A 14383-nucleotide genomic window follows, 5' to 3' on the forward strand; every position below is an offset into this window, starting at 1 on the left:
TAAAACAGCCATTGCCATTTTAAATGTATTAGTACATAACAGCACCATGAATCAGAATATTTTTCAACTCCAGCTATATGAGAAATTACAGTATAAATAAAGCCTAGCAGCAGCAGTTTGACAAGAGAAGACTAAATATTAAAAGCCAATGTACCTGAATAAAGAATAATTTGGGTTTGCCCACCAAGGTCTTGCATTTGTCACCTCGGAAAAGGGATGTCAGTCGTTTAATAGGCATGGCGTCATCTACTCCATATAACAAGCCGTCCTCACCGTGGCTCAATAGTGCACAAACAAATGAACTTCTTTTGCTGTGGTCATCCTCAGCCACTGCACAAAACAAATATCAAACACTTAGAGTATTTAAAAATGAAGGGCTGATAAACAATAGTTAATGCTAACGGTTTATTATTTTGAAAAGTACAAAATCTAGAGCTCTAAATAAGGATTACATTACAGGCAGGAAGTGGTAGTGAAGTATGTTGTAACAATGACAAAGACGCTGATGATTACTGGCCCTATCCTTGTATGAGGTACACATCACCAGTAGAAATTACATAGAAGTGAGTCTTTTAATCAATTATACACAAAACAAGCCAACTACACAAAATGCAGAATATGGCAAGTTAATTTTAGTATAATTTTTTCACTGAGGTGACAATCTAGCTCTTTTGTCATAGAACTACCAGTTACAATATGGCAGCTGAATATTTACAAGTTACCAAACACTTGACTTAGCAGGACGACATCCTATTTATGCAGAATAAAAAAAAAAATGTGTCAGTCCGCCTTTTCAAAACAATTCAGAAAGTATATTATCATAGTAAAAGTGGGGGACAGTACTTACTTTTTTTCAAAAGTTCAAAGATGTCAGAGCACTTCAGATCATTGTAAACATGCACTTTGTAACCAAGATTTTTAAATGTAAGCTGTAATTTTTGGGCATCTAAATCAGTTCCATTCCGCATTCCCATTCCTTTAAAAAAGAAAAACAAAGTCATTAAACCATATACAAAAAGTGCTAGAAGACCGATACACAAACCGTACACACACACACACACATTCTTACTTGTGGTTGGATGGAAATTCTTGTTATTAACAATTACACACAATCCCATCTCTGGGTAGTCTGTGCTGTATCTGAAGAGATGATTAAACTTTGACTCCATTTCCTTTGCTGCTCCACCCTTCAAATTAATTCTAGGAGAGAAAAAAAAAAAGTTTAGTACATGAGCACACCAAAGATTCTATACAGAATAATATAGTCCATCCTTCTTTTGCTATGGGGGATTCTTGCTTTAGAATCTATTCTAATCTTTAGTATCCAGTAGGCTGTTGTTCCTCTTATCATAAGCAGAGCCACAAGCATTTATCCGATACTTCCCCATGGCATATATATATATATATATATATATATATATATATATATATATATATATATATATATATATATATATATATATAATGTATGCTCAGCTGAGGATGGGCAGACTGTGCCTGAATGTCCGAAAAGCCTCCAATGTTTATTCCAATCTAATACAAGGTGGATCTGCTGCCTTTCTACGATACATGGCAGTGGAAAAGTCACAGCAGATCTATCCTCGCATATAAAAAGATTGCCTCCATCAAATTCTGCAACAAAAATTGGATTTTTGCACTCACCGTAAAATCCTTTTCTCTGAGTTCATTGAAGGACACAGCTTAATTCATCACAGATGAGTTTGATGCCGCCACCTACAAGAGCAGGACACTAGGTACAACTTTAAATAAAAGCATGCCTAAGGGGATGCCCTCTGGTGGTGATGAAACCCCCCAGCTGTGACACAAGAATCAGTTAGTAGCCAGCAGTATCGGGACAAAAACACAGATACAGCCAAAAAGAAATTGGATGGCTGCTGTGTCCTTCAATGAAGAAGGTTTTTACTGCAATCCAATATTCTCTATCATTCATTGAAGGACATAGCTTCATTTATCATGGATGGGACAGCCCAAAGTAGTGTCAGAAAGACAGGAAAAGAGGGGTGGGTCCACAAACAAAAAATAAACATAGAACTGACCCCAAGCAGAACACAAACTGCTGCCTGCAAAACTTCCAGGCCAAGCTGACATCCACTGAGGCCACTACGGAAACCCTATAAGGGCCCTTTAACACGGATGCATTTTTCCTGCAATTTTTCCTTTGATCGCTAAAGTATTTTCAAACTTGCCTGGTTTGCAGCAGTGAACGATCTGGCTGTTGCCATTCTATGCGTTGGCATCTGAAGCCCAGTAAAAAAAAATCACTCCTCTTCGTGGAGAGGTGCATGCTGGGTAACCTCGATCTCGTGCGTGCGCATTAGAGCGACGCTCGTAGCCGAGTTTGTTTGTGCCGTTGTCATGACAACGGGCGGCAGCGTATCTTGCATCGAAATGCCGCGATTTTTCGGCACATGGGAGCGCACAGTCTCCTGAGAAATTATGACACTACTTTCCCAGGAGTCTATTTTGCGTAGGTGAGAGAGGAGAAGGACCACGGTGCAGGAAGAGGGCAGATTAGGAACAGACCTTTCAAGGCATGTAAAACATTTTTTTTTTTTTTTATATCTTGGTTAATGATATTTATTGGAAGCTGGCGATGTGTATTTTTATTTGAGGGTGGAGCTCCGCTTTAAGTTGGGATGCAACTAGTGCCCCTCTCCTGTAGGTGGCAGCATCAAACCCATTCATGATGAATTATGCTGTGTCCTTCAATGAAGGATAGAGAAAACGTATTTATTCTTTGTAAAAAAAAATCTTTATTTCACATTTAACATTTCTTGCAAGGATTATACAGGCCACCGAGTTTGTAAAACATGCTGGGAACTCTAATAACAAATCCCAGCGCTGCATGCATGCTTTCTTAGTTAAAGCCTAACTCCAGCTTTCTTCTGATGTAAAAAGTTTATTTGGCCCAAGCTAGCCCTAATGAACAATTTGCTAACAGATGCACCTGCTGAAAGCGTATGTAGATAAATGTACAGTGGTGTGTTCCAAAGCACCAAAACCCAATAGCATGTATGAAAGTCTAAAACTTCAATATCAAAATATTACGCAGCCTGACCATCCTGTATACAAATATGTTTGAATAGAAAAATATATTTCCCACCTTTGCCCCAAATATGGCAGTGCAAGGTTTTGTACTATTGTGACACCAAAGAAATGGTGGGACTTTATGGTGTCATAACATTTATATCACATCGAACCGACTTTTTAAAACATACTTATGGGAATCTTCCCTGGCCAGTTTAGAACACTGACATGCATGACATTAATTCATATATGGTTTTAATTAGACTATGATGACCCATGTATGGCAGCATATATAAGATTCTACCACCATTGTTGTAATGCAATGAAATGAATGTGTAACAAGCACATTGGTCACCACTTACTGCTGGCTGGATGAATATGTTCCAGCATCAGTTCTGTCCCCTCCTGCATGTACTCCATTCTGATTATCTGCCATTCTGCTTTCTCAGTCTTCAAGGCTGTCAAAACAAATCAGGTTTATGTATAATTATAATAGAATTGTTGGAAACATAATTTAGGCTCATTTTAAACAAATTCACATGTAATCTTGTAGCATGTAGTACAGTATGCAGAACTCCAGCCAACCAGACAGCATTGTAAACCTTATAGAGGTTGTAACCTTTTTTTTTTTTTTTAACGAATGTTTGCTTTGATTGAAGCTTGCTTTTAAGTCACAGATGCAAAATTATTATTTATATGTTTTTATAAATGTACTCAGCTATATGTGTTTGGGTTTATACATAAGAGCTGGATTGTGCCGTAAATTTATAAAGATTATTACAGAAACTTGCACTGTAAATAATAATAAAAAACACATTTGAACAGCCTGAAAAATGTCCAAAAAAAAAATACAATCACACAACATGTCTAATGTAATTAATTGTATTGTATATTATATGTAGTCAGCTCTGAGGTGTCTGCACTAGTTGGGGGTTACTTACTTCCCAACCAAATCATCCGTGGTTATATTGGGCAAAGATCATTTCAAATGGCCTTACTGCAATCAAACTGAACTACTTACGGTATACTGTACACAATATTGCATATCATTCTGCATACAGTAGGCAGTATGGTCAGTGTTTCATATCAGTCAATAAAATCATAAGAAAATTTGTTTGCAAATAAAAAGACCCAAGTATGTTTCACTAATATAATGCCTCTTGGATGTCCCCCCCCCCCCCCCGGATTTCCACTCAAGCTTGGCTTGCATACACACGGTCACACAAAAGTTCTCTGAACTTTCATCTGTCAAGAACACAGTGACGTACAACACTACGACGAGCCGGGGAAATTAAGTTCAATGCTTCCGAGCATGCGTCAGAATTGCTACAGACGATCGGATTTTCCGATCAACCAGCTCTCAATCTTTTGCTGGCCAGCAAAAGTCCGATGGAGCATACACACGGTCGGAATTTCCGTTCAAAAGCTCACATCGGACTTTTGCTGTCGGAATTTTTGATCGTGTGTACGGAGCAGAAGTGTAAAGTAAAAGGCTACATATACAGTACATCACAAATGGTAGCTTTTGAAAGAAATCATATTTTGGAACACAACTGCTTGCTTCATTGTGTTCCATTATTGCAGAAGGAGGAAGTCATTAAAAGCGGTTTACCGTGGATGTTGCAAAAAAAAAAAAAAAATCCAAGGCAATGGCATAATGTGTTATTCCATCTCCAGAGACCTTAATGTTTTGTGTGCGCGCACAGTATTGACAAGAAGTTTACAGCCCATGGCACTGTAGCTAATCTCCCTGGACGCGGACAAAAGAGAAAAATTGATCAAAGATTGCAACCAAAGATTGTTCAAATGATGGAAAAAGAACCGCAATCAACTTCCAGACAAATTAAAGCTGACCTTCAGGCACCAGGTACAACTCTTTCAGCTATACTATACGTTGCCATCACAATAAAAAGGGACGCTATGGCAGGAGACACAGAGGACTCCACTGCTGACACACAAACATAAAAGAGCCAGATTGGCTTCCTCAGGTAAGTTTTGGCAAACTCCAATATCCTTTTGGGAGAATGTGCTGTGGACAGAATAAAAAAAATTACAGCTTTTTTTTGGTAAAGCCCATCATTTGACAATGTTAAAAAAAAGAAAAAAAAACTGTAGCTTTAAAAAATAAAATAAAAAATCTGATCTGATCACTTTTATTGCCATCACAAGGAATGTAAACATCCTTTGTGACAGTAATAGGTGGTGACAGGTACTCTTTATGGAGGGATCAGAGGTCTAAAAGACCCCAAACTCCTCTTTTGCACTTAAAAATATCCAGATCGCCAAAATAGGCAATTCTGAATACTGTAATTTTGTTTTAATTGGCATCATTGGCAGCTGAGTAAACTGGAAGCAATGTTACTTCAAGGATTTTACATCAGAGACACGATCAAAGCTAAATCTGGCTTTGTCCGGGTCTCAACCAAGCCGGGGGACATGCTGGATCGTGGTTTGGGTCTCCCGGTGGGACACGAGGCCTGGGAAGAGCAGGGAATACAGTCCCTACAGTTAAACACGATGGAGGTTCACTGATGTTTTGGGGTCGCTTTGCTGCTTCAGACACTGGATCTCTCGTCTGTGTGCATGGCATTAGGACATCTGAAGATAACCAAAACAGCAGTTGGGAAAATAAACCCTTCCAATCTGAGAGACCTGGAGAAGTTAGCGAAAGAAGAGTGGTCCAAAAATCCAGTAGAGAGGTGTAAGAAACTCATTGAAGGTTACAGGAAGCGACTGAATTCAGTTATTTTTTCCAAGGGGTGTTTTACCAAATATTAAACTGGAGGGTGCCAATCATTTTGTCCAGTCCATTTTTGGAGTTTTGCGTGGAATGGGTCAGATTTGGCTTTAGTTCCTCCACTTTTTTTGTTATACCAATACAAACGAAAGAAATAAACATAAGAATGGGCGTAGTGGTACATTATCCGACCGAAATGCAGGGGTGCCAATATTTTTGGCCATGACTGTGTAACATTTTTTTTCCCCAAGCGGGAATATTTAAAACGGATAGAAATGGCCACACTGATAAACTACAAATAAATATGCAAAGCTGTACCCCTCCTACAGAGAGATTGATGTTCTGCAGTTTTTAGTTACCAATAGGAGTTAAAATCACTTTTGAAATGATCAGACACATCCTCTTTTCTAGTGGTAGATACTATATAGTAAGAATTTCCTTGCGTTATTCTTCAGAGGAAAGAGCACAAGCACGTTATCTCATGTCACACGCTTTTGCTGTTGGTCAGACTGATGAACTGTGCTAATGTGTTGATATAAATCTTTCTCCAACCAGAATGACTAATGTTTACAATCAATACAACATTGGATCTCTTTTCAATACATAACAAACACAAATTTGTATTTTACAGCTTCATTTTTAACAAAGAGCAAAAAACATCAGTCAAATCTAAATAATTAAGTGAGGAACACAAACAGCAGATTTTCCAAGACCATCAGAAAGGACAACGTAATCACCATGAGCTAATGTACTAAGTCAGCCAGTCCTGTCACTGGGGACGGTGAGCTCATCCAGCTATTTATGGAAAGAACAGGAATTACCCTGGAGGGAATAGAACTCGCCTGACACCTGCGCCATCACCTGACTTGTTATTGTTTCTAGTGTTCAAGACACTCTTCCATTATTTTGAATATTTTTCATCCTACAAAATTAAAGCCGAATCTCAGGCATAAATTTTCTTTTGCATATGCCATAACTATGCAAAAAAAAGAAAATCTGTACATAAATTCAACTCCTCGGTCTGCACTCACACTCAGCTATGTGTAAATGTTCCCGGGCACACTTATATCATCACTCTGCCAACTAGACCACAGTGATCTATGGAGAAGACCTGGGTCCAGTCATGGTTTGCACTCAGACTGAAGCAAACTGTACGGGGCCACCACTTCCAAGTGGTATGTTTGTGGAGTTCCCAGGCATGGTTTGGAGCACTCGCACTACACAAATGAAGCGGACCAAGGAGGGTGAACTGTGCCGGGTACAGTTAAAACTGTCAGTGTGAGTGCACCCTTAAAACAATCACTCTACCCTGGCAGAGGGGTCCCCCCCCCCCCACACTGAAAGGGTTAAAGTAGTTCTATGGCCACAGCATACCCTTCTATTTTATAAAATTAGTATTGTATTCTTGACAACCGGATGAAAGGTTCCTTGAAAAATCTCCTTTTATGTTGTGAGTGCTGCCTGTCTGGTGGATTGTCAAATGTGTCAGATCTAAATCCAATTTGTCAGAACTTACACAGGGCTGGAAACTCCTTCCCCTACCCACTTTTGTGAGGGTACCAAGCTGTCACATGGGAAAAAAAGAGGGAGTCACTTGCTCATCAACACCTGGACATTTTTCCTTCGCTCCCAGTGGCTGAGTGAAGGGGTTAGGCACTGAGGGAACAGTAATGATATGTTGCTGGGTGTGGAAGTTGTATAGAATAACGTCTTATGTGAGCAAATAGTCACTTTATGTCACTTGTCGGTAAACATACCTTTAACCAGTAAGGGCACTTAAACACCCCTCCTGCCCAGAGCAATTTTCAGCTTTCAGCGCTGTCACACTTTGAATGACAATTACTCAGTCATGCAACACTGTACCCAAATTATTTTTTTGTCCTTTTTTTCCCACAAATAGAGCTTTCTTTTGGTGGTATTTGATCACCTCTGGGTTTTTTATTTTTTGCGCTATTAATGAAAAAAGACCGAAAATTTGGAAAAAAAATGATTTTTTCTTAGTTTCTGTGATAACATTTTGCAAATTATTAATATTTCTTCATAAATTTTGGCCACAATTTATACTGCTACATGTCTTTGATAAAAATAACCCAAAATTTTTGGAAATTATTTGGTCTGTGTGAAAGTTTTAGAGTCTACAAGCTATAGTGCAAATCATAAAAAATTGTCACATCTGATCACACCTGATGTACTGAAGGCCTATCTCATTTCTTGGGACCCTAACAAGCCAGGAAAGTACAAATGCCCCCAAAATAACCCCTTTTTGGAAAGTAGACATTCCAAGGTATTTATTAAGAGGCATGGTGAGTTATTTGAAGTTGTGTTTTTTTCCCACAATTCTTTGCAAAATTAAGATTTTTATTTTTCATTTAAAAAATTTCTCAAAATTGTCATTGTAATAGCTTATTTCTCTCACATGGCATGTGCATACCACAAATGACACCCCAAAATACATTCTGCTACTCCTCCTGAGTAAAACGATACCCCATGTGTGAGACTTTTTCACTGCCTGGCCACATACGGAGGCCCAACATGCAGGAAGCGCCATCAGGGGTTTTAGGAGCATAAATTGCACATCTAACTAGTTGACTACCTATTACACTTTTGAAGGCCCTGGAACACCAGGACAATGGAATTACCCACAAAGTGACCCCATTTTGGAAAGCTAATACCCCAACGTATAATCTATGAGGCATAATGAGTCTTTTGAACGGTTTATTTTTTTCCAGCAGTTTTTGGAAAATGTGGAAAAAAAATGAAAACGCATTTTTTTTACACAAAGTTGTCCATTGATAAGATATTTCCAACACATAGCATGTACATACCACAAATGACACCCCAAAATACATTCTGCTACTCCTGAGTAAAACGATACCCCATGTGTGAGACTTTTTCACTGCCTGGCCACATACGGAGGCCCAACATGCAGGAAGCGCCATCAGGGGTTTTAGGAGCATAAATTGCACATCTAACTAGTTGACTACCTATTACACTTTTGAAGGCCCTGGAACACCAGGACAATGGAATTACCCACAAAGTGACCCCATTTTGGAAAGCTAATACCCCAACGTATAATCTATGAGGCATAATGAGTCTTTTGAACGGTTTATTTTTTTCCAGCAGTTTTTGGAAAATGTGGAAAAAAAATGAAAACGCATTTTTTTTACACAAAGTTGTCCATTGATAAGATATTTCCAACACATAGCATGTACATACCACAAATGACACCCCAAAATACATTCTGCTACTCCTCCTGAGTAAAACGATACCCCATGTGTGAGACTTTTTCACTGCCTGGCCACATACGGAGGCCCAACATGCAGGAAGCGCCATCAGGGGTTTTAGGAGCATAAATTGCACATCTAACTAGTTGACTACCTATTACACTTTTGAAGGCCCTGGAACACCAGGACAATGGAATTACCCACAAAATGACCCCATTTTGGAAAGCGAACACCCCAACGTATAATCTATGAGGCATAATGAGTCTTTTGAATGGTTCATTTTTTTCCAGAAGTTTTTGGAACATGTGGAAGAAAAATGAAAACACATTTTTTTTACACAAAGTTGTATGTTTCTAAGATATTTCCAACACATAGCATTTAGATAGCAAAAATTACACCCCAAAATACATTCTGCTACTCCTCCTGAGTACAACAATACCACATGTGTGAGACTTCTACATAGCCTGACCACATACAGAGATCCAACATGCAAGGAACACCGTCAGGTGTTCCAGAGACACATAGTATGCACATACCAAGAATTACACCTCAAAATACATTATGCTGAGCAAAGCGTAAACAAAAGATTACCTGTGGTAATAGTAGCGCAGTTCTACAGCAGGATAGCACTGGTTCAGGCAGCAGGCAGGGACTTGGTCAGCAACGTCCAGGCAGGGATACTGTCCCGTCAGGGTTAGTGCAGGTGGTCAGTTCATGCAACAGGCAGAGGCATGATGGCATAGGTCCTACAGGCAGCAGGCAGAAGTAGGGCCTCGTTCAGGACAGAATGGGGACAGGGGTAGAGGCTTCTTCCACCCAAATCTCTTTGAAGCCTCCGGGCAACCAGACCCTAATCTAGGATGAGAAAACAAAAAAGTTTTCTTCATCCAGAAAAACTTTTCTGGCGCCCCTCACATATGTGAGACCCCTGTGTTCCCACTAGTTCAGTAGCAGGGTACAAGATCAGTCCATGAGGCAGGCAAAAACATGGTCAAACAGTCCGAGGTCAGTTCCAGATCAGGCAGAGGCAGTACAGAATCGTTGGGCAGAAGAATGGTCGAAAAAACAGTCCAGGGTCAATTCCAAATCGGGCAGAGGCATTACAAAATCGTTAGGCAGAATCGTGGTCAAAAAACAAGCCGGGGTCAGTTCCATATCGGGCAGAGGTATTACAAAATCATTAGGCAGAATCGTGGTCAAAAAACAAGCCGGGGTCAGTTACAGAGCAGGCGGTGGCATAAGGGGTGTGAAGGTGTGTGAAGGCAGGAACGGAGGATTAATACTTTAGTTTGGTGTGGTAACGGCGAAAACAGTTAATTATACAGAGGCCTGGTTGGGAAGGACAATCCACACAATGGAAAGATGTGTCTCGTCTGACTCCATCACTGGCGCATACCTTGCATTTTTTTTGACGTCGTCGGCCTGTTTCTGTGGGAGGGATTTTATCGGGAAAATGACGTTCGGCGAGACGACTTAAAACATCAGATCGGATGGTTTGGGGTGGGCCGTTCGGGAAAATAAGGGCAGTGATAAGGTCCTCTTGGTAGCCAAGGAACTGTTTGGGGTTTTGGGTGGAGTTGCTGTAAATTACATAAGAATTGTATATGGCCAATTGAAAAAAATAAATGGCAACTTTTTTGTACCAATGGTACGTTCTTCTTGTAGCAAGATAGGGTTCAAGCATCTGGTCGTTGAAGTCGACCCCCCCCATAAACAAATTATAGTCCTGGATGCAAGTGGGCTTTCGGATGGTGGTGCCACGCCTTCTGCGGGTTTCAACGACGGTATCATTATGGATGGAAGATAGCATGTACACGTCTCTTCTGTCCTTCCACTTCACCGCCAGAACCGCATTGTTACGCAGACTTGCTGATTCTCCTCTTTTCAGCGTTGTGTTCACCAGGCTTCGAGGAAAGCCTTTCCTATTGTTTCTGACGGTGCCACAAGCCGGGGTCTGCTTCCGGTGCAGGTTGTGGAACAGGGGAAGAGAGGTGTAGAAATTATCTACGTATAGATGATAGCCTTTTTCCAATAGGGGGTTAATGAGTTCCCAAAAATTTTGCCACTTGATCCCAAGTAGTCTGGGCAATTAGGGGGATTGAGCTGGGTGTCCTTGCCTTCGTATACTCTGTAGGCATACAGGTATCCTGTGACTCGGTCACACAATTTGTAGACCTTCACGCCATAGCGGGCTCTTTTGCTGGGCATGAATTGTTTTATTTGGAGTCTGCCACTAAATTTAACAAGCGATTCATCCACACAGATGTGTTGGTCCGGGGTATATAATTGGGGGAATTTTTCTGAAAAATAATTCAGTAAGGGCCGAATTTTGAAAAGTCTGTCATGTTCTGGATGATTTCGGGGATGGCTCTGGGTATTGTCGTTGAAATGTAAGAATCTCATTATGGCAAAGTATCGGGATCTGGGCATTACGCTGGAGAAGATGGGCATGTGGTAGATCGGGTTTTTGGACCAAAAGGCACGGTAAGTGTTTTTTGGGTTGAGTCCCATACAAAATGTTAGGCCTAAAAAAATTTTAAACTCCTCCACCGTAAGGTCTCTCCACTGGAAGGGACGGGCATGGTATGACGTGGGATTATTTGCAATAAATTGCTGTGCAAATCGGTTGCACTGGGCCACAATTTCGGATAGCATGTCTTCTGTGAACATTAGATTGAAATAATCAATTGGGGTGAAATTCTCCGTGTTCACTTGGATTCCTGGCTGGGCCGTGAAAGGGGGAATGTTGGCTTCTCCTGAAGTAGGAGGAAGCCACAAGGGGTTCTGAAGGGCATAGGGAAGGCTGGCATGGGTCCTGGAAGTTTGTTGCCGAGGCACTGCGGTGCTGGCGGATGGCCCTGCAGTGCTGGCGGATGGCCCTGCAGTGCTGGCGGATGGCCCTGCAGTGCTGGCGGATGGCACTGCGGTGCTGGCGGATGGCACTGCGGTGCTGGTGGATGGCACTGCCTCCTCACTAGAACGCCTTCGTTTAGCCGGCCGGCTATCTTCCTCCTCTGAGTCACTCAGTGTTCCGCTACTGAGGGCGGGCTCATAATTGACGTCCAACTCAGAATTTGAATTTGAAAGGGACTCTGAAAGAGAGAGCTCCCCGTTGCTCTCGTCGGGGGCAGAAATGATTTGGAATGCCTCCTGAAGGGAATAGGACCTTTTGGACATGGTTGCTGATGCAACTGCACAGGTGTGTGCTAAGCCTTCACTGATGGGCACTGATGAGGTGGAGAAGATTGGCACTGATGAGGTGGAGCAGATGGGCACTGATTGGCGGAGCAGATGGGCACTGATGAGACGGCACAGATGTGCACTGATAATGCTGCACAGATGTGCACTTATAATGCTACACAGATGGGCACTGATTGGCACAGGTGGGCACTGAGGTGGCACTGATGTGGCGGCACAGGTGGGCACTGATGTGGCGGCACAGGTGGGCACTGATGTGGCGGAACAGGTGGGCACTGATTGGCAGCACAGGTAGGCACTGATTGGCAGCACAGGTAGGCACTAATAATGCTGAACAGATGTGCACTGATAATGCTGCACAAATGGGCACTGATTGGCACAGGTGGGCACTGATGTGGCGGCACAGGTGGGCACTGATGTGGCGGCACAGGTGGGCACTGATGTGGCGGCACAGGTGGGCACTGATGTGGCGGCACAGGTGGGCACTGATGTGGCGGCACAGGTGGGCACTGATGTGGCGGCACAGGTGGGCACTGATGTGGCGGCACAGATGTGCACTGATTGGCGGCACAGATGTGCACTGATTGGCGGCACAGGTAGGAACTGATGTGGCGGCACAGGTGGGCACTGATGTGGCGGCACAGGTGGGCACTGATGTGGCGGCACAGATGTGCACTGATTGGCGGCACAGGTAGGAACTGATTGGCGGCACAGGTAGAAACTGATTGGCGGCACAGGTGGGCACTGATGTGGCGGCACAGGTGGGCACTGTTGTGGCGGCACAGGTGGGCACTGATGTGGCGGCACAGGTGGGCACTGATGTGGCGGCACAGGTAGGCACTGATGTGGCGGCACAGGTAGGAACTGATTGGCGGCACAGGTGGGCACTGATGTGGCGGCACAGGTGGGCACTGATGTGGCGGCACAGGTGGGCACTGATGTGGCGGCACAGGTGGGCACTGATGTGGCGGCACAGGTGGGCACTGATGTGGCGGCACAGGTGGGAACTGATTGGCGGCACAGGTAGCAACTGATTGGCGGCACAGGTAGCAACTGATTGGCGGCACAGGTAGCAACTGATTGGCGGCACAGGTGGGCACTGATTGGCACTGATGAGGTGGCAAAGGGATGGCACTGTATGTTCAACACGGATGGCACTGGGATGGCACTGGGATGGCACAGGGATGGCACTGGGATGGCACTGGGATGGGCACTGGGATGGGCACTGTAAACGGGCACTTTTTTTCACAGTAATTGACAGTAATCAGACCTTCTCTCTCCTCACACGCGCTGTCTGTGTGAGGAGGGAGAGGCGGCAATGAGAGATGATCTCATATGTTTACATTTGAGATCATCTCTCATTGGCCACACAGATCGCATCGCAAACGGCCACTCTGATTGGCCGTTTGCGGCGATCTGTAATTGGCTGTGTCCAGGGGACACGGCCAACACAGAATTTCCCCGCAGCGCGCTCGGGAGCGCGCGCGGGGAACGAACAAACAGGAGGATGTCAAATGACGTCCTCTTGGATTTTGAGGTCCGCGCTGAAGCCGTCATTCGGCTATTGCGCGGGCCGGAAGAGGTTAATGGATGATTAACCACTTTACGACTATCCCATAGCAGATTTACTGCTACAGGGCAGCTGCTTAATGCAGAAACACACACACACACACACGCACGCAATTCTGCACTTCTGGGTTTTGGAGCCGCCGATCGTTCGTGACTGACAGAATGACAGTCTGCCTATGTAAACAAGGAAGACTGACATTCTGTGAGTACAGAAGACATGGATTCTGTGTTCCTGTGAAGCAGAAACACCAATCCATGTCCTCAAGTAGTAAAAGCACCTCCTCCAGTTAGCAATCACTCCCTAGGCACACATTTAACCCTTTGTTTACCCCTTCCCTGCCAATGTCATTAGTACAGTGACAGTGCATATTGTTAGCACTGATCACTGTAATAATGTCACTGGTCCCCAAAAAAAAAGTGTCAAAAGTGTCAGTTAAGTGTCAGATTTGTCCACCGAAATATCGCAGTCCCACTATAAGTTGCTGGTTGCCGCCTTTACTAGTAAAAAAAAAAAAAAAATACCCCATAGTTTGTGGATGCTGTAACTTTTGCGCAAACCAATTAATATACGCTTATTAGGATTTTTTTAACCAAAAATATGTAGCAA

General features: G+C 43.0%; 1 protein-coding gene across 2 annotated transcripts in view; it reads right to left on the minus strand.

Annotated features, from left to right (window-relative positions):
* Positions 1-14383, minus strand: part of CASP3 (caspase 3) — a 46356-nt gene that overhangs the window by 17190 nt on the left and 14783 nt on the right. For both annotated transcript variants that reach the window (XM_040333993.1, XM_040333994.1), the window contains exons 2-5: positions 3411-3506; positions 1070-1200; positions 848-976; positions 155-330 (exon numbers count right to left, since the gene is read on the minus strand). In XM_040333993.1, the coding sequence (XP_040189927.1) occupies positions 155-330; positions 848-976; positions 1070-1200; positions 3411-3484 (510 nt within the window). In that variant the 5' untranslated portion in view covers positions 3485-3506. The remainder of the gene's footprint in view (positions 1-154; positions 331-847; positions 977-1069; positions 1201-3410; positions 3507-14383) is intronic.

The sequence above is a fragment of the Rana temporaria genome, chromosome 1 (genome assembly GCF_905171775.1).
Source record: "Rana temporaria chromosome 1, aRanTem1.1, whole genome shotgun sequence".
NCBI classification, from domain to species: Eukaryota; Metazoa; Chordata; class Amphibia; order Anura; family Ranidae; genus Rana; species Rana temporaria.